At 49.7% G+C, this 20828-nt stretch overlaps 2 protein-coding genes across 4 annotated transcripts; one reads left to right on the top strand and one right to left on the bottom strand.

The window, feature by feature from the left end:
* The first annotated feature begins 74 nt into the window (after positions 1-74).
* Positions 75-13118, top strand: LOC102281854 (intercellular adhesion molecule 2-like). 3 transcript variants are annotated; one of them, XM_070390077.1, is made up of 5 exons: positions 83-993; positions 8312-8416; positions 9892-10149; positions 11410-11730; positions 12392-13118. In XM_070390077.1, the coding sequence occupies exons 2-5, from the start codon at positions 8356-8358 to the stop codon at positions 12505-12507; spliced, it is 756 nt and encodes a 251-aa protein (XP_070246178.1). In that variant the 5' UTR covers positions 83-993; positions 8312-8355; the 3' UTR covers positions 12508-13118. The 3 variants fall into 3 exon arrangements, with proteins under 3 accessions (XP_070246180.1, XP_070246178.1, XP_070246179.1); XM_070390078.1 differs by having other exon boundaries at positions 87-993; positions 12480-13118; XM_070390079.1 differs by lacking the exon at positions 8312-8416 and having other exon boundaries at positions 75-993.
* A 203-nt stretch (positions 13119-13321) lies between these two features.
* Positions 13322-17373, bottom strand: PRR29 (proline rich 29). The gene is made up of 6 exons (XM_005911118.2): positions 16666-17373; positions 16330-16405; positions 16051-16157; positions 13773-13984; positions 13544-13614; positions 13322-13374 (listed from the first exon to the last, which is right to left on the bottom strand). The coding sequence occupies exons 1-6, from the start codon at positions 16723-16725 to the stop codon at positions 13349-13351; spliced, it is 552 nt and encodes a 183-aa protein (XP_005911180.1). The 5' UTR covers positions 16726-17373; the 3' UTR covers positions 13322-13348.
* Between the last annotated feature and the right edge of the window lie 3455 nt (positions 17374-20828).

The following is a 20828-nucleotide window of genomic DNA, read 5'->3' as shown; positions in this document are numbered from 1 at the left end:
CACGAGAGAGACAGGGGCTCCATACAGTCATTTGTCTTGTCTTTCCTAAGCCAGGACTTTCAGTGGCAGGTGCTGAGGGGCAGGCCTGTGAGAGCAAAACCTCTGCTTGTGGGTGAGCCCAGCTGGCTGCCTAGCACCAGCTCTGAAACTCTGCCTCTTGGTACAAAGCTACTCTGCCAGGGGAGGGTTTTTTAAATTGTTAGGTGAAGTGGCAGATGTGAAAAGATCTCAGAACACAATCGTTCTTAGTTGTAAGTAGAAAAGTTTGGTGGTTGGGGATTCGTATACAGGGAAGACCCTGCTCCCTGATGTTGACAAGCCTCCTGCAGGGGTTCAGAGGGTGATTCATCCCGGATCTGTCTCATTCATCCAAGGCTCCCAGGAGCACAGAAGCCACACATCAAAAAAAAAAAAAAAAAAAAAAAAGAGTGCAGAGGGAATTTCCTGCTGGTCCAGTGATGAGTAGCAGTTTCGCTGCTGTGACCCGAGCTTACTTCCTGGTTGAGGAACTAAGATCCCCACCAGGGAGTCTTCAGCTTGTGTGGCCTCCACTGTCTTGGTCCCTTGAATGCATGCCTGCATGCTCAGTCACGTCTGACTATTTGGGACCCCATGCACTATACCCCGCCAGACTCCTCTGTCCTTGGGATTTCCCAGAAAGAACACTGGAGTGGGGTGTCATTTCATTCTCCAGGGGATCTTCCTGACTCAGGAATCAGCTCCACATTGGCAGGCGGATCCTTAAACAATGAGCCACCTGGGAAGCCCCGGTATATATTTACCGGGGCTTAAAACAAGAGGTAATAAACAGAAAGTGATGTTAGTGTGAGGTCAGAGCTGAGACAGGAAGCACGTGACTTCTGAGAAGGGAAATCAGTCAAAAACCAGGCAACACTTGTTGAACCAGCAGCAGCCCAGGGAACAACAGCTGCTGGAAGCTGGACCTCAGCCACCCTGTTTACCCATCACGGCATCACCCGTTTGCTGATACAGGTAAGGTGATGCTCCCTGCTTCCCTCTTGGAAGAGTGGAAAGGGCTTGGGATAGATTGTCAATCAACACTTGAGTTCTTGTTCTTTCTCTCCCTCTCTCCCCATAAGCCCAGGGGCTGCAGTTGCTACAAAATTTCCTCCGGCTCCTTGGTCGTTGCATGAGGAGCTCAGCCAGCCATCTCTCGAGTCCAACAGCCTATTGCTTTGTGGTTATTTTCTCTTTTTGTCCTTTCTCTTCCTCTCCTGCTCTGTCAACCACACAAGAACTGCTGTGACCCCAGCTTAATTCCTGGTTGAGGAACTAAGATCCCCAACCAGGGGATCTTCAGCTTGTGTGGCCTATTGTTCTGTGGTTATATCCTGTTTTTGTCCTTTCTCTTCCTCCCCTGCTCTGTCAACCACACAACCCTCTTAGAAGCCTGGGGCTGCCTTCCCACCATGGCCCACGTGGGTCCAGGTCATCTGGACTGAGCTCAGAGCTGATGCTTAGGGGACAAGTATAGTCCCCAGCCTCTTGGGGTCACACCCAAGGTTCCTGATGAATCCCATTCAATGAAGTCCTACCTGGTTAGAAGGGACTTTCCTATCCTGTGGCTCATAGTCTCAAGGAGCCTCTTCTTTCTAGATATGTGGGAATTTCTCTTTTCCCTTTGTATTCTTTTGTGAAATTTACTATGTGACACATAATGAACACATCTATGTAACATGCATGTGCATTGCACAGTAAGATAATGTAACAATCAGCCCTGAACCCAACACTCAACCCAAGGACGAACTACCACTAAACTTTCCATCTACCTACTGTGCTACTCACCTCCCACCCAGACATAAATAACCACCCTCCCAAAGTCTGTTTTATTGTTCTCTTGATTCTTTCTTTAATTTAGTGCTTTATCACATATGCAGTTTAGTGCTTTATCACTTATGCATTTATTTTCATTTGATGTAATAGTTCTATAACATATACTGTGTGCCAGCTACTGTTTTGAATACTTGTTAATATTGTCATTTAATTAGTTTAATCCACACACCATTCCCATAAGGAATGTGTTATGGTTAATCCCATTTTACAGAAGAGAAAACTGAGGCACACAGAGATTAAAGCGACATGCCCAGGGTCATACAGATAGTAAGAAGGGGACAGGTCTTCTGGTTCTTAGTGCAAGAGTTTCTCTAGGGCATATATCTAAGGGTGGAATTGTGGGTTATAGGGAATGGCACTATTCAGCATTAGAAGATAATGCCTCATTATTTCTCAGAGAACCAAAATACACTCTCACCAGCAATATACGAGTTCCTATTGACCCACAGCCTCTCCAACAATTGGTCTTGACTTTCTTAACTTCTGCCAATCTAGTAGATATAAAGTGGTTCCTCATTGTGGTTTTAATTTCTTACTGAGTAAAAGCATCATTAGTTGAGACATTTTGTTTTCTTTGAAATGTTCATCATGTCTTTAATATACTCAAAATTCTCAGTTGTTTTTTCTAGCAGTGGTGATCTTGAGGTCTCACTTAGGAAATCCTCCCTTTCCCCAAGGACATAAACATACTCTCCTATATTTTTTTATGGATTTCCCTGGTGGCTCAGCAGGTAAAGAATTTGCCTGCAACACAGGAGCCACTGCAGGAGCCAAGGGCTTGACCCCTGGGTCAGGAAGATCTCCTGAAGTAGGAAATGGCAACCCACTCCAGTATTCTTGCCTGGGAAATCCCATGGACAGTGGAGCCTGGCAGTCTACAGCCCACTGGGTCACAGAGTTGGACACGACTGAGTGACTAAGTATATATTTTCTTATAAAAGTTTTTAAAGTGTTCTTTTACATGTAAATCTTTAAATTAGATAGAATTGATTTCTTCATTCCAGGTGAGGAATGAAGGGATACATCCCTCCCAATGAAGGGAGCAATGTAGGGATACGTTTCCCATCCTTTTTCTCCACATAGTTGACCAGTTGATCAAGCATCATTCATTTTTATCTCCTTCTCCACCCAGTGATCTCCAGGGCCATGTTTGTCAGGTGTGAGTTTCACACAAGACTATTTCTGGGCACTTTACTGTTCCACTGGTTAATTTGCCTACATCTACACTAAAATTATATTTTATAGTAAGTCTTCATATCTAGTAAGGCAAATCCCCTCATTTTATTCTTCTTTAGGGGTGTCTTGGTCCTTTTGTTCTTTCCATAATAAGGTTTAGAATCATCTTTTGTTTTCCATGAAATCCCTTATTTGGATCCATTGAAATTGCATTAAATCTGTAGGAAGAAAATTGTCCTCATTATAATATTGAATCCCTTAGTCACGAACATGGGTGGGTTCTACATCTATTTAAATTGTGTTCAATGTCTTTCAATTGTGTTTTAGAACTTTCTGACTTTAAGTCTTATATTCTGCCATCTTTTTGTTTCTGTATATGTATCACTTCTATCTTTTTGCTGCTGTAATATAGTGTGCTTTTAAAATTCCTTTTCTTTCCTGGATGCTCTGTGCAACATGCAGAACTTCCCTGACCAGGGATCAAACCTGTGGCCCCTGGAGTGTAAGTGCAGAGTCTTAACCCCTGGACCACCAGGGAAGTCCTAAATTACATTTTTGTATGTTCCTGTTCTATACAAAAGCAATTTCTTTTTGGATATTGATCTTACAGCTAGCTGTCTTGCTAGAATCTCTGATTATTTTGAATCATTCATTTGAATGTTCTATCTAGGCAACCACATCATATGAAAAAACTGATGATTTTGCTCTTTTCCCATCCCTAGTCCTTTAATTTCTTTTTCTTGTCTTACTATATTGTCTAGGACATCTGGTAAAATGTTAACATAGAAGCAAAGATAGTGGGCATCCTTGTTTGGGTCCAGATTTTAAAGGAATTACTCTGAAGATGTACTCATTAAAAAGATAATACAGATGTTAAAAAAATAATAGTACACATGCAAACTTTTTCTAAGTTTCCTTTATCATGTTAAGGATATTTCCTTCTAGTCTGCTAAGAGGTTTTATCATGAAAGAATATTGAATGTCATCATTTTTTTTCTAGATCTGTTAAGATGATCATATTTTTTTCTTCTTAAATCTGTAACATAAGATTTTAGTTTGGACTCCTTCAGAGTAGAGCCTGCAACAAGGACTTCAGTTCAGGTAGATTACTGAATTATTGAGGCCAGGAAGTAGGGAGTGAAGGAGTAAGACTGAACCAGGGGAGAGAAAGCCAATAGAAGATGCATAACTGATGTTGCAGGTGTAAGCAAAGGGAGTTCAAGCCTTTCAGAATCTCTGATAGGTCTACAGGATGCTGGCTAGAACTGCCTCCCCAAAAGAAAGAGGCTGGACCATGTTTCTCCTAGCTCTTGGCCTCTCCTTGGTTGAGGGTTTCATGTTAGGGAACTTGACACTCCTAGGCTTCTAAGAAACACTAACAGGTATCTAAGTGACTCCTAAAGCATTGAAGAAGACCCTGAGGCAAAAAAGCAAAAAGGAAACATGGTATAAACTTGAGGTGGGGTCATGGAACATAAGGTGAGTCTCAGGTTGCAGGAAATTTTCTGCTGTAAATACAGAGGATTTCAGAGCAGGGCAGAAGTATCGTGACATAAAGCACCAAAGTTTACTATTCCCGACAATAATAAATGACATTTGCAGCTTTCTCTTCTATCGTGCGACCAGCTTTTCATAGCTAAGCCTAACTTGGATATGATGTCTAATATTTTTAACACATGGCTAGATTTGGTCTGTTTGTGTTTTTATTTTGCATTTGTATTCACGAGTGACACTGGCTTCTAATTTTTCTATTTCATCCTATTCTTGTCTCATTTTGGCATTAAGGTTCCATTGGCCTCTTAGACAGCGTGTTCCTGCTATTTTCATTCTCAGAGAGAGTTTTTGTAAGATTAAAATTATCCCTACTTAAACTTCTGTAATGCTATCTAGACTTGATATTTCCTTTGTGGGGAGATTTCAAATTATGGATGTAATTTCTATAATAGTTGGACAACTGTTCCAGCTTTTTATTTCTTCTTCAATCAAGTTAGGTACTTTTTGCGTGTCCACAAAGAGTCGGACACGACTGAGCGACTGAACTGAACTGACTTTTTCTAAGACTTATTCTACTTGGTTTCATATTTCTTGGCATAAATGATTTATAAGTTTTTAATTTTTGTAAGTTTTGAATTTTTAAGCTTATTGAAGATTTGCAATGTTGTGTAAATTAAATTTTCATTTATGGTAAAATACACCTAACACAAAATACACCACATAACTCTTTTTAAATGTACATTTGGTTGGGTTACATTCACATTGTTTCACGATGGATCTCAAAACTTTTTTATCTCACAAAACTGAAAGTCTATACCCATTAAACAAACAACTCACCATTTCCCCCTGCCCCCAGGCCCTGGCAACCACTGTTCTGCTTTCTGTTTCTATGAATCTATAGTCTTCTTCTTTTGTGAATTGCAAGATACATTACTTTATATTTTTAGACTGGCTTATAATATACAGTATTATGTAACCTTCAGGTGTTCTACACAGGGGTTTGGTATTTGCCTACATTATGCAATTATCACCACAACAAGTCTAGTGTCCACCTGCTTCCATACAAAGTTATTCCAGTATTACTGACCATATTCCTCATGCTGTGTTACATCCCTGTGGCTTACTCTGTAATTGGTGCTTTGCCCCTCTTAATCCCATTCATCTATTTTGGACCCTGCTCGGCCCCTTGCCTCCAGCAACCACCCCTTTATTCTCTATATGTAGGATCCTGGTTTTGGTTTTGTCTGTTTTGTTTTTCAGATTCTGCATATGTGTGAGATCACATGGTGTTTGTCTTTCTCTGTCTGAGTCAGTGCACTTGGCATAATACCCTCTAGGTCTGTCCGTGTTGTCGAAAATGGCAAGATTTCATCCTTTATGGCTGAATAATATTCCGTTGTGTATTATACCAAACCCATCTTTACTCATGCATCTATGGATGAACATTCAGGAGGCTTTCACATGTTGCTACTGGAAATGATGCCACAGTGGACAGTGGTGCACATGTATGTCGTCGAATTAGTGCTTTTGTTTTTTTCAGGAGGATACCCAGAAGTGAAATTGCTGGATCATAGGGCAGTTCTATTTCTAATTTTTGAGGCACCTCTACACATTTCTCCACAGCATTTGCACCAATTTACAATCCCACCAGGAGGACACGAGGGCTCCCCTTTCTCCACACCCTTGCCAATGTTTTTATTTGTTGTCTTTGATGTTAACCATTCTGACAGTGGTGGGGTGATGTCTCATTGTGGCTTTGATGTGCCTTTCCCTCCTGATGAATGATGTTGAGCATCTTTTCATGTTTGCTTCATTATTCATAATAGAGATATGTTGTATTAAAATTTCTTGCTATGATGATGGTTTTATCTCTTTGTTGTTCCTTCAAGCTAAGTGTTTACAAGTTTACAACAATTATAATTTCTGTATGAATTGACCATTTAATCTAGGTACTCATTGTATCCCTAATAAATATTTTTTGTCTTAAAATTCCTTCTTCTTTGATATGAATAGACCTTTCCCGGCTTTTCTTTTGGTTAGCTTTTGCCTGGTATATCTTTTTTCATTCCACCATTCCACACTCTTACTCATTAGATGTGTCTCATAAACAATGTAGAACTGGGTTTTGTGTTTAAATATCTTTTAAAGTGTAATCTGAGGAACGTCCCTGGTGGTCCAGTGGCTAAGACTTCCAGCTCCAATGCATGGGGCCTGGGTTCCATCCCTGGTCAGGGAACTAGATCCCGCATGCCAGAACTAAGACTTGGTGCAGCCAAGTAAATACATATTTTACAAATGTAATTTGAGATAAACATTTAGAAATGACCGAGTAAATGACTTCCTCTAAACCTGCTAAAAATTGAGTTTAAAAACCTGAAGTTTCTTTATTTTTGGCTATGCCATGCACATATGGAACACCCATATGGAATGTTAGTTCCCCAGACCAGGGATCAAACACTTGGAAGCAGAGTCTTAACAACTGGAACGCCAGGGAAGTCATAAAAGCCTGCATTTGCAACAACCATCCATGGCTGACAAGCATCCTGACCCAGAAGGCTGCCCTCCAGGGTGGTGTGTTTGAGCTATTTTTCTGTCGTTGTTCCGTCTCTAAGTCGTGTCGACTCTTTCAACCCCATGGACTGTAACACACCAGCTCCTCTGTCCTCTACTACCCCCATTTTTTTAGTAGACTTCTTTTTAGAAGAGCAGTTTTAGGCTTAGAGCAAAACTTAGGGGAAGTAGAGACTTGCCACATACCTCCTGTCCCCACACATGCACAGCCTCTCCTGTTACCAACATCCCCACCAGAGTGGTCCATTTCTCATGACTGATGAGCCTGCATTGACACGTCATTATCACCCAAAGATCATAGTTGACATTACAGTTCAGTCTTGGTGTGTACATTCTGTGGGTTTGGGCAAGTGTGTTCTGACACATATGCACCATTGTAGTAGCAAACAGAGCAGCTTCTCTGTCCTAAAGTCCTCTCTGCTCTTTCAGTCCATGTCTCACTCCCTTTAATCTTGGCAACCACCAATTCTCCAACCAAACACTCCTCATTCCTAAATTCTCACCACAGTTCCATCACCTAATATCGTTGTGATTTAGGCAAGTTATTAATTCACCTGAGCCCTGAACTTCCTCAGATGCACAATCAACATTGCTAGATTTGGTGTGATAATGAGACGATATATTAAAACCTTAAATTAGTCCCTAACAGAGAATTGGCATCAGTGAAATGTTGGTTTCCTTTTCCTTCCTCCTTGAATTAGTAACGTGAAATCACATTTAGCTAAGAAAACAGACAAGAAAGTGCCTGGGGACCGTGTGCATCACCAGAAATCTAAAAGGGGAGGGGCAGAGGACAGGGGAGAATGTCCAGCTATTGCCTCCCAAACCTTCTTTCCAACTTGGAAAGTCCCTCCCTTGTTGACACCAAAAAAGTGTCCTGTGGGATTCAGGGCTCTCCAGATTTGGGGCTTGTAGCGGTAAATGCCCCGTGTGCACACACATCACACACACATGAGCCCCGTGTGCCCGCCTCACCCCTGATGGCAGCGTGCCAGGAGGACTAGGTATGTCCCGCTTATCAGCTGACTCCTGGCTTCCTCTGCCCAGCTTCTTGCAGACCTGTGGCCCTGGGAGCTGGCCTTCCATATGGCCTCCCCGACCACTCAGATAATGAGAGGAAATACAGTCATCAGCTTCCAGAAGGCTGGGGGTTCAGGACTGCAACTGCAAGTCCTCCCCGCTGCCTGCCTGACCGGAGCCCTTCACCTCTCTGCAGGCAGTCCTCAGCTGTTCCCTGTGAGCCTGCGGACGCCACCCAAGATGTCCCCTTTTGGTGGCTGGGGAATGCTCGCAGCCTTTCTCGCCCTGCTCTGCTGCCGAGGTGAGCCTGGGGGTCCAGACTGGGTGTGTTCCCGCCAGAGGTTAGGGCACCTGTTCCCCTGGTGCTGTGTGGAGAAGGGGGTCCTGGTCCAGAAGTCGCTGAGGCTTTGAGCACAGCGGCTGCCCACCACGGGTGCGGGGTGCTATGCAAGCCTGGTTTCCCCATGACTCCATGACCCAGGGTAGCAGATGGGGGACCTGGCCTTCACACTTTGGGTTGAACAGGCCCCATAACTTCAGGGTGTGTGGATGTGGCAGGTCGTGGAGACTGATGGGAGACCAAGGAGGCTGGGGCTCAAGGGAAAGTGAGGGCACGTCCCAGCGGGTCTTCACAGGTGGCCCAGTGGACAGCAGAGGTCATTGGAGGGCATCGTCTTCTGCTGACTATCAACGTGCAAACAAAGCCCCTTCTGGGTGGCCCAGGGGATGGGGAAGGAGAATGCCTCCAGGTGCGAGCACTCTGTTTTTGAAAACCTGTCAGGTGCCTTCATGACGACCATGCAGGAAAGGGATTACTAGCCCATTTGACAGATGGAGAAACTGAGGCTCAGAAAAGGAAAGCACTTTGCCCAAGGCCACAGAGCTGGCAAACTCGGGATTCAAAGGCAGCTCTCTCTCTCCCTAGAGAACCTTTCTCTTTCCCCAGCTGAGGGCTAGATGTGGGCGTGTGGGTGTGGTGGGAACCCAGGACAGAGCACAGGCCCCGCTGGCTGAGATCAGTTCCTATTCTTGGCCTTCTTCCTCACTGGGCTCCAGCCATCCTGTTGTCTTCTCCACCAGGGTCTTGGCTCTGCTGGTTTTCTGCCCTCTGCAGACACTGGCAGCCAAGCTCCCCCCATTTCCTTCCTCCTTTCCTCAAATGTCACTGTTTCCATGAAACCTGTCCTGAGCACAGTATTTAACGCAGCAGCCCCACCCGACTCCCTATTTCCTGTCTGGGGCTCTACCCACCAATTGACAGGCTGGCTAGTTCGCTTGTTGGTTACTCTGTGTCCTTCGCAGCAGCGGGAGCTCCACAAGGGCAACTTTTGAATTTCTTTGGTCTCTGATGGCTCCCCAGAGCCTAGAACAGTGCTTGCTACACAGCTAGTATTCTATAAGGGTTTGCAGAAGAGAGGGAAGGAGTGAGGGAGGAGCTGAACTCATGGACATGGGGCCTGAGGGGACTCGATCCACCTCCAGGTCAGGGAGGCCTTCAGAGGAGGGATCATTTCGGCTGGGGGGCGAGTTGGAATATAATCTCAATGGGGATAGAAGATGTGCATGAGGAAGACTCACCTGGAGGGGACAAGCTGGAAGAGCAGTCAGGGGCAGGGAGACAGCTAGGGAGCATCCCCCTTGGTCTAGACCAGAGGCAGTAATGTCTGAACAGAGGGAGGAGCAGAAGGGACCCATTGATGAGACTGTGCATCGTGGGCAGCCCCGCCAGGCAGGGCAGCAGGCGTGTCTGCTGAGCAGTGTTTTGTGTCCTTCCAGGGTCTGGTGAGAAGGCGTTCGAGGGCCCAAAGCACCTGATGGTGGGGTCTGGAGAGTTTCAAGTGATTAATTGCACTGCCAGTTGTACGGACCCCAAGAAACTTGTTCTAGAGACACACCTAAACAAGACTCTCCTGGAGAGCCAGGCTCAGTGGAAGCTGTTCCAGGTCTACAACATCTCCAAGGATGAGCAGCTCCTGTGCAGTTTCACCTGCGCCGGCAAGCAGGAGACGAAAGTTTTCAACATCACCGTGTTCTGTGAGTGTCGCCCACGGGGCCCTGCTCCCCGAGGCCAGAGCCTGTGTCTGCAAACCCACAATGAGCTGCTCTGTCACTGCTCCTGGGCACTCTCCTATGGCCTGCACCTCCATGTGCTTCTGGATCCAGGCACAGGCTCAGAATCTGCTCACACCCTCCCCTGGCCTCCTCGAACCCTGCCAGCAACTGGGATTTTGAGATTTGCTCAGAAGCAGACAATCCAAGCAGGTTTAGACAAACCTAAAAGTCGTTTCCCTCTGTCTCCTCCCAGCTGGGGAGCACCCCCATCACCAGAACACCCCACATGCCCTGACAAGCAACAGGGACTGCATCAGGAGGGCTGGCACACTCTCCAGTAACCCATTCACCTCCTGGAGAGAAGGTCGTGGTCTTATCTTCCCCTGAGGGCCCTTTCCAAATGTGTGACCATCACACACACACACCTGTCCATGGGTCACAGAGACCATGGAGAGACCAAGGTTCTCCTGGAAGCTCGGCACCCAGGGTATCGCTCAGAACTGTCATCAGTGGACAAATGAGGAGAAAGATGTCCTAAATCTACCACATTATCCTGGGGTTATGGGGGCTAAGTATTCCAGTTCAAAATGAACCCAGGGAGATGTCTTGGTTGTCCACTGGCTAAGACTATGCACTCCCAATGGAGGGGACCCGGGTTTGGTCCCTGGTCAGGGAACTAGATCCCACATACCACAGTTAAGACCTGGCACAACCAAAGAAATAACTCTTGGATTTTAAGAAAAAAAAAAAAGGAAACTCAGGGAACCCTGGAGTTTAATATCTAAGGGATAGCAATAGTTTTAAACCTGATCCTGCAAACCAAGGGAGCTCTGACTCTTGCCTCCGCCCCTGAACACCCTCACAATTCATGGCCCCATTCCAGTGAGTACTCCCTTCCAAGTCTCCCTCAACAAAACCATCCAGCTGTTTCATTTTTGAAATTTCTATTGAGTTTATGGAGAGGAAAGAGACACAGCCAAAACTTTTATCTTTCTAGTTGACTGAACTGATTCTGAACCTTTTCTTTGGAGACACCAGGGCACCTCCTTTCTTGTCCATTGCAGAAGTCTTCATGTCCCTGAAACTACCACCCAGGACATCGTTCACCCTGAACTGCTTCCTCTGTCCAGCCCCAGCCCACTTCCTGAGAACACCGTGGTCACAGGGGATGGTCTGGGCTGGGTGGGGCCTGCCCGAGCTGCACCCCCATCCTGAGCAGACCTCCCTTCTGCTTTCCTGCAGACCCTCCAAAGCAAGTGCTGCTGACGCTGTCGCACACCTCAGTGGCCGTAGGGACACTGTTCACCATCGAGTGCAGGGTCCCCGCCGTGGCACCCCTCCAAGGCCTCACTGTCACCCTGCTCCGTGGTACTGAGATCTTGTACAATCAGACCTTTGAGGAGACAGCACCCTTCCCCCAAGATGCCGTGGTCACCCACCACACCACAGCTCACAGGGAAGACGGCCACCATAACTTCTCGTGCGAGGCCTGGATGGACCTGCGCTCTCGTGGCGGTGGCCTTGTCCACAGAGTCTCAGATCCCCAGAGGCTTGAAGTCAAAGGTGAGGGGGAGCCCACGGATCAGGAGGGGGGACATTTGGTTTCAGCCCTTCAGGGGAAGAAAACGCCTTCGCCCCACTCTCTGCCAGCTCACAGGAGGCACTCGGGGAAACGGCACTTGATCCCTGGGGTTACCCGGAGCTCCTGGCGAGTTCCTAGCTTGGACCCTGACTAGTTGCTTGGTCATGAGTGAGCTGGGTGACCTTAACCAAGTCAAGCTCATCTCTCTGGCCTTGACCCCTCTCTGCAATGATTAATTTGACCTGACTGACCCCTAAGGTCCCCTGGAGTTCTGCTTCTGTGACCCTAGATGGCCAGGATCCTCTTTGTCTTCAGAGAGTTTGGCCGAAGCTCCCTCATCTCTGCCCAGGGAGGGGCTTGGCCTGGACCACGCCACAGCGCAGACCATGAGGTCTGGCAGCGCATGGCAAGGGGACCATCTGAGTCCATCTGCCCTCAGGGTCTCACAGAGGCCGGCTGGTGGCCCGGACCCCGTCCTCCTTCCCTCCAGTGATAACACCATTTGCCACTCATCCCTGCAATGCAGAGTGACAGCAGGCTGCCCAGGGGTGGGTGGGTGGGTGACGGGTAGACAGCTGCCCCTCTGGAGCCTGGCACCTGGGACCGGAGGACTTCTGTGACCTCTACCCCTTCTCTCCCCAGAGCCCGTGCCCAGCAACCAGATGGTGACCATCATCACCATTGTGATAATGCTGCTGATCTTGTTTGTGACATTCGTCCTCCTGTGCAGGCACCGACTGCGGACAAGTAACACCTGAGTGCAAGCCGCTTAGAAGAGGCTGAGACGGAGCCACCAGGCACAGCCCCTATGAGCAGCGTGGCCACTGTCATGGCGGCCGCTGGAACTCAGTGTGGCTCCTTAGGCTGCGGTCCAGGCCTGGCTGAGGGACCATGTGAAGCAGCCTGAATACAAACACCTGGACTTAACCCCATGCCTTCGTGTCGCCCCCTGGGAATGGCCAGGAGGGGGAGCCACCAGGCCTGGCTGAACTTCTGTCTCCAAATGTCTCCTCAGCCTCCCTCCAGCCCTCTCCTTCAGAGGCCTTCCTGAGCCCCAGCAAACCCAGGCCCTGGTGTGCCCCCAGGCTGACCTGCCCGGGCACCAGGCACCCATTTTATGGGACCCTGAGTGACTCCTCCTGAGGGAGGGTGGGGAGACCCGCCCTGGCCCAGGGGGGCAGAGAGACACTCCGTTCCCACGTGGCCCTCCAGGACACGGCTCTGACTTCTCTCTTCTGCCAACAGAGCCAGCATCCAGGGGTGAGTGTGGGGGCCCCAGTGGCTTGGCTCCGGGATCCTCCCGCCAGGCCTCCCCCGCCACTCTGGGCCTTCTGAGAGCCATGGAAATGAAAGCTGTCCTCACCTCTTACCTCCAGTTCTGTTATTGGGCCAAATGGAGACCCCGCAGCCCTGGTCATCCAGAGAGAGGGGAAGGGGAGGAGGTCGACGGAGGGCTCCATCTCCCAGGCCTCTGCCAGCCGGGGCAGCGATCAATGGGACAGGGTTGGGGTTTCACGTGGCTTCTGGGGCCTGGACAGGGCTCAAAGGGGCTCTCACCTGGATCAGAGATCAGGTCCCCAGGGCTGCTGTCTGTCCTCATTATGGGCTCTCAGCATCGTAGTAGTCTGGGGGGAGAAGCATCCTCAGTGGGCCCCAAGGGCGAGTTAAGGGGACAGACCCGCTGTCTGTAATGATGACAATACGACATGCCCCCCACCTCAGGGCACATGGCCCTCCCAGCCTTCAGATCCACCCCTTGGCCTGGGCCCTGCTGACCACCCACCTGGTCCCTACCTGAAGCTGGAGGTACATCTGCACCCACAGTTCCCGTGGCACTGGGCGGTGGAGGTGGGGGCACCGCTCTCCTTAGATGGGGAAGGGAAAAGAAACCCCCCATCAAAGTTCTCAGAGTGGCCTCTGCAATTTGACCCACAAGTCTCCCCACCCCACCCACAGATCCTGGCCAGTTCTTCCACTCCCGGACCAAAGCCTTGGCAGCACCCAGACCCCCAGCCTCACTTACACCCCCCTTTTTCCAGGCGCAGGAGGGTGATGCTGAATCTCAGCTGAATCCTGCACACGGGGCTGGTGTAGGGGAGGGGAAAGGAGAGGGCCTGGCCAGGGGAGCAGGGGCCCCAGGGCAGGCATGGTGCAGGGCAGGTAGTGGTGGTGGAAAACCAGAGGCCCCTCCTCCTGGGGTTCCGTCTCCTCCTGGTGTTGAACCTCCAGGGAGACCTGGGGATTGTGCAAGATGGGAGGGGAGACAATACAGCGTCAGATTCTCCCTGCCCCTGGTCCTCCATTCCTCTGAATTATTTCTTCAGATACACAGCTCAAAACGGCTCCTGTTTTTTGAGCATTTAAGACAAGCAAGCAAAGCACTTTGGAGACATTTATTCCTTATTCTGCAGGTGGGAAAACTGAGGCTCACAGGTTAAGCAGCTTTTCTAAGGTTACCCAGCTCCTAAGTAGCCAAGCAGGGACTGGAGGGACCCAAATATGGCTCCAGAGCTGGGCCCAGGAGTCCCCCTGGCCTCACCCTCTTACCGATCCAGGGTCACTGGACTCTTTAATAGACAAGGGATAGGCTACCCACTCTAGTATTCTTGGGCTTCCCTAGTGGCTCAGCTGGTAAAGAATCCGCCTGCAATGTGGGAGACTTGGATTCGATCCCTGGGTTGGGAAGATCCCCTGGAGAAGGGAACAGCTACCCACTCCAGTATTCTGGCCTGGAGAATTCCATGGACCATATAGTCCATGGGGTCACAAAGAGTCGGATACAACTCTTTAATCAATAGATTTTAATAAGCCAGCCAAGGAATTCAGGCTGATGATTCACTGGGCCTCAAGCCGCACCAGAGAGTGAGAACGAGAGTCGTCGGGTGCCCAAGCTCTGGGCTGATGGGTGGGTTGGGCTGGAGGGGTGGCTTAGGTGGTCCGCCCACTCTCTTGGTGGTGCCGTGTGCAGGGATCATGCGCAGTCCCCTAGTTTTGCTCCCTGAAGCTCAGAAACGGCAGTTGATTTGTGACCTTTTTGTAGCTTATTGTTCATAAGTGCCCCAGCTGCGCATGCGTGCAGTTATTTTTAGTTTCTTTGTTTCCCATTGATGGTTAGTCCAGGTGCAAGCACTTCTGTAAAGACTTCCGGGTCCCAGCCCATCTCAAGCCCCAGTCCCTGATCCACTTATGCCCCTGTTGAGGTGGCGTGCTCATCCCAGGGCCATCCCCACCTCCAGGGCCGGCAGGGGAGGGGTGAAGGGATGGGATGGCAGCAGCTCCTCAGGGTCTCCCTCTGCCTCTGACCAGCCCCTTCTTGAACCTCCTCTCTGCTCCCTCCAAGCTGACTGGCATCCTCTCTCCACCCAGCTGTCACTCCTGCAGACCTCTCAGGGTGCCTATCGTCTGCTAAATAAGGCTCCTCCTTAGAGCTCCTCCCATGTACCCCCCCCCGACACACACACACACACAAGTACACAAGGTTTCCTCCATTCTGTCTCTGCCTTTGTCACTGTTCACCTAGATGGTGGACTGTACACCCCTCACCTCCTTCAAGCATCAGAATCCTACCTGGCTTTTTTTTTTTCTTTTTGGCCCCACAAGAAGCTTCTGGGATCTTAGTTCCCTGACCAGGGATTGAACCCCGGGTTCTCCAGCAGCGGAAGCTCGTAGTCCTAACACTGGACCACCAAGGAATTCCTCTGCTGCTGCTGCTGCTGCTAAGTCGCTTCAGTAGTGTCTGACTCTGTACGACCCAGTAGACAGCAGCCCACCAGGCTCCCCCATCCCTGGGATTCTCCAGGTCCTCTACCTGGCTCTTAAGGACTGGTTCTAAGGCCACGTGCTCTTCTGAGGAACCCCAACCAGGTGGCCCTCACAATTTGTACCAGTCACAGCCAAAGTTGCTTTGTATTCATAGTCATTCATTTCTTCAGTCACTTGTTCAACAAAAGCAATTGAGCCCCTAGTAATTTATCAGGTACCCTATAGTCCCAGGGTACAGTGGAGCCTCTCTGTCTTTGGGAGTCCAAAGGGTGATGCACTGGCAGGGGATCTTTGAACACAAGACCTGAGTGGTCTGGATTTTGGGACCCCCTACCTCGACTCCATGGAGGATGGCACGGCTATCTGGCACATAATAGATGCCAAACAGAGAAGCCACATAGATGTGGGCTGACTTTGGCTCCTCTGTTGCCTGATTTTCTTTTTTTCTCTCAAGATAGAGGGAACCCCAAATGTTTGCCCGCCTCTGTCCCTGCAGGTGGGCAGCTCTGGCAGTCTACCCCCACTCCCAGGCAACGCACCTGTGGGTTAGTCCAGGAAAGCCCCTGGTTGAGCACCGCTGCCACCTGGCCACTCAGAAAGAGCTGGTTCATCTGAACGTTCTGTAGCATCATCAGCTCCAGCAGGTCTAGGGGACCGGAGTTCAGCAGGCCCCCGCCAGCCCTTCCCCTGCCCTTGCTGGCGACGCCAGGGTCATTTCCCCAGCGTCCTGCCCCGGGAGTGGATGGGTCGGGTGGCGGGCGCCCAGAGAATGTGGCGGGCAGAGCAGGGTACAAAATGGAGAACTCCCGGAGTCTCACCTTCCTTCACGCGGCCTGGCTGCGGGGATGTAGGTGGGATGGTCCACGGGAGGGGCTGCAGAATGGTCACCCAGGGCTGGGGGGGAAGGGGGCTCAGTCAGGCAGGCGGGGAAGGGATGGGGAGCCCCTAAACCTGGAGGAGCTTCTCCCCTCTGCGCCCCCACGGCCTCCCAGTTCTCTGTCAAGTCTCTTCCTCTCTGGCCGGGGCCTCTCTCCTCACCACCCCTCCAGGGTTTCAAACCTCCAGGAATATTTCCCCAACTCAGCCCCTGACCCTCGCCTGCCCACAAGGCCGTCCAGATAAAGGCAGGCTCCGCTCCCTGACTCAGCCCTCACCATCGGGGCTGCAGTCTGTGCTGGGGGTTGACTCCAGCTCCCTCCAATTCCTGAGGCCATGGCCAGCTGCAGCGATCACGGTTACCTTGACGACACTGGAGGACGCCAAAGTCTCCTCCCACGCATGCGCAGGTCCTGCCTGCGCTACTCTGGTGCCCGGGGCTTTCGCCCTAAGTCCCCGCCTCCTGCTCGGCTGTCTCCAACTTTACGGAGGAGAAGTTCCCAGGGATTCTCACCCCACAGCTCCGGAGGCCGGACTCTCTCCCAGATGTCCATATCCAAACCCCTGCGCTGGGGCTCTCTAGACATCGCGTCTCATCCTACGCTGTATCTCACACCCTTGGGCATCCCCAGCACCAGGCCTGGGGAGCCGGGGCAGGGTTGGGGGGTGGTGTGTGTTGAATGAATAAATGAGTGACTGGGGAGGCCCACCCCACCTCAGACACTTGGTTTTCGGGGCCGGAGCCCAATTGACTAGGATGATGAGTTGCTGCTGCTGCTGCTAAGTCGCTTCAGTCGTGTCCGACTCTGTGCGACCCCATAGATGGCAGCCCACCAGGCTCCCCTGTCCCTGGGATTCTCAAGGCAAGAACACTGGAGTGGGTTGCCATTTCCTTCTCCAATACATGAGAGTGAAAAGTGAAAGTGAAGTCGCTCAGTCGTGTCCGACTCTTAGTGACCCCATGGACTGTAGCCTGCCAGGCTCCTCCATCCATGGGATTTTCCAGGCAAGAGTACTGGAGTAGGGTGCCATTGCCTTCTCCGAGGATAATGAGTTAGGAGTAGAGAATTATACAGCAGCAGGCTTGGGGGCGAGGGGCAGGTGAGTAAGGAAGGCAGGGGGTTTGCTCCACATCTCTTGCTCTGAGGCTCAGCGGTAGAGAATCCTCCTGCAGTGCAGAAGACGGAGGAGACAAGGGTTTGATCCCTGGGTTGGGAAGATGCCCTGGAGAAGGGCATGGCAACCCACTCCAGTATTCTTGCCTGGACAATCCCATGGACAGAGGAGCCTGGCAGGCTGCCGTCCATGGGGGTTGCAAAGAGTCAGACATGACTGAGCAGAGACACACACTCTGAATCAGAGGGCCGGCCTACAGGCTAAGAGAGGCTTCTGGAGCAGACCATGGAAGGAAACACCGACCAAGTTCGCGGAAAAGGCTGGTTCCTGTTTGCTCCCTGGTCCCTGGTCAAGGTGAGCCACTTCTCCAAAGTGGAGAGTTGGGAGTTTAACATCAGTGCCCTCATTATTGTCCCTTATCTTTTAAAAATTACCAAAGCATGCATTCTTTCGACAGGAAGTTATCAAGGTCTTCTTTGCTTAAGAACAGGTGAAGGGAGAGATCTATTTCGGCAGCTGTGACCATCCTAAGATAGGCCCTGAGCAGCAGTCGAAGAAAATCCAGACAGGAAGCTGGGATTAGCACCCTGGAGCTGCCCTTCCCCCACCCTCCACTTCTGTTCTGTTCTCCTTCCCAGCAGTCCTGGTGTCTAGAACCAGAAAGGCCATTCGCACCTCCTCGTCAGTAAACCTTCTCCCTGTCTCTGGGAGATGGGGTACTGTGGGCAGTGCGTTAGCTGTCCCCAGGGGTCTTCTGGCTTCAACAGCCGTGACCAAGCTGAGATGGGGCACTGTGGTCCCAGGCCCACCCTCATTCCAGGTAGAAAGAGGGAACCAAGCCTTGTGCCCAGGAGGTGCCTGTGTGTGCTCCTTCTGAGCACCCTAGGCACAGCGGCATATCCTTGCTGGTTCCAGCATTGTCGGGAAGTGAAAAACGAGGGCACAGAGTAACCTATGCAAAGCCTTCTATGAGAAAGGATCATGAAAAAGAGAGGACTCAGTCGCTGAAGGATGGAGTTTTGGAGGAAGTTGAGACCCTTAGAATGGGGCCAATGGATGGGACAGGGCAGCCCAGGCTGGGGACACAGCCAGAGGAAAGGCATAGATGCAGGAACGGACAGGACCTAGAAAGATCCAGTGGCTCAAACTGCCTGGCGGGGCGAGGGGAGCTGGATGGAGGGACGTTCCAGGCAGACCCAGGTCAGACTCCATGGCCAAGTTATAGAAGGGAGGCTTTGCCATATGGGTAATGGGAAATTCTTGGTGGGTTTTCCAGGAGAGAAATAAGTGGATGACGTGTACATAGCTATGTTTTAGGAAGATTTATCTTGTTTGTCGTATCTTTGTTTATGTCAACCAGAATTTGAAAGAATAGATGTCTGATGGGATGTGTCTTCCCAGTGGAATACTTGTTCCACCACTGACAATTTTGGTACAAAATATATCTAATTGATGTGGAACAATGTCCAACAGAGTCAAGCAAGGCAATCAGAAAGCAGCGTGAGATCTTATTAAAAAAAAAATTATATGTATAAATGTGTGTGTGTGTGTGTGTGGAGAGAGAACAAAAGAGAAAGAAAGAAGAAGGGGGGGTGCCGGGGGGGGCATTATAGAGAAGCTGTCAGGGCGGCCCACCCCTGCCAGGCTCCCCACTTCTCCACCCCTTCACAGTGCCTCCTGGGATCGCCCTCCAAATGAACTACTTGCTCCCAAGTCCTTGTTTCAGGCTCTGCTTTGTGGGGAATTCAAACACCAGTCTCACCCCTTTTCCATGTCTTCTGCCCAGGCTGCTGCTAACTCTGGGGGAAATCTATTTTTGTAGCTCTCTGATGATTTTGTGTCCTATGATGAGAAATACCAAAGTAGACACTGAAGAACATTCGTCTGGGAATATAAAGGTCCGTGGATTAAACTGAGGCAAAGCTGGAGGCAGGGAGGCCAGGAAGGAAGCCTCCTTCCTTCCCTGTAAAGGAAGCCCAGGACAGGCTGGAGGGGGCTGTGGAAAAGAGGCTGGAAGAGTGATCATTTTGGTACCTCACATGTAAGATTGTATGTTAACCTTACGTGAGACTGCTTGTATTTTGGAAGACAGGGCTGAGTCAAACCATCTGGTTCTGGTATCCAATTAGAGTTCATTGTCAAAGGAAACTGAAGCCCTTGCCCTTTGAATAATGGGAAAACCACACACTTATCTGGCAGCGCTATGATGTGCAACAACGGAGTTGACTTCCTGGCTCTTCACCCTGCCTACTATGATTTTGTCTGGGGTGTTGAACATTCTACACAATCCCTTTCCTTTTCTTCTCAGTGGGGACTCTTATTTACACCTTCAGTTTTGTGTTGTTTTGTTTTTAAATGTTCCAGGACAATATGTACCAAAAGTCTCTATTCCTGGCAATAAGCTAGACATGGAAAAAAGATTCCTACTCAAATGTGTCCATTGCAGTGTTATTTTTAAGAGCTGAAAGTTGAACGTTACCCAATATCCAGTAATAGGGAAGTGGTCATGTAAATGGAGGCAATTCACTCCGGAAAAGTGTGCAGCCATTAAAAACCTTGGGATGGGAAAACGTGGCTCCCTCCTCTCTTCCTCAGATGGAAATGGAGAGACAAGGGTCCTTTTAAGAATTCAAGCGGAGGGACTATCCTGGTGGTCCAGTGGTTAAGGATCCACTTGCCAATGCAGGGGACATGGGCTCAATCCCTGTTCGGGGAACTAAGATCCGACACAGCACTGAGCAACTGAGCCCGTGGGCCCTAACTACAGAGGCACACAGCCAAATAATTAATTAATAATAATTAAAAAAAGAATTTAACTGGAAATGTCCGTGTTTCTTTTCAGTACAGGTGAGGAGGTGGCACGCCGAGAGAGACTGACCTAGTGGCAGGCTCTTTTGGGAGGGCCCAGTTCCTAAAGAGGCACAAGTTGGAAGGAATTAGAATATGACGGTTGAAGGAGAGGTGTTAAATACCAGTTTGCAGAATTACAAGACTAATGGATTTGTGGACAGAAGTCTTGAAATTGTAACAGTAAAGAAATTCCATTTTTCCTCTTAGAGGCTCCAACTTTGTTATTTCTACAAATTGTGGTTATCCTTGTGAGATGTGTGTATGTGTGTGTGTGTGGTGGGCGGGGAGGGGGGAGGTTATCCAAAAGGCCCCTGGTGGTACTTTGGAGACTTATAAACATGTAGATCAGGCTTCCCGGGTGGTGCTAGCGGTTAAGAGCCCACCTGCCAATGCAGGAGACATAAGAGACAAGGGTTTGATTCCTGGATCAGGAAGAGCTGTTGGAGGAGGGCACAGCAACCCACTCCAGTATTCT

Source organism: Bos mutus, chromosome 19, assembly GCF_027580195.1.
Source record: "Bos mutus isolate GX-2022 chromosome 19, NWIPB_WYAK_1.1, whole genome shotgun sequence".
NCBI lineage: Eukaryota > Metazoa > Chordata > Mammalia > Artiodactyla > Bovidae > Bos > Bos mutus.
This window is presented reverse-complemented; position numbering and strand designations above follow the sequence as displayed.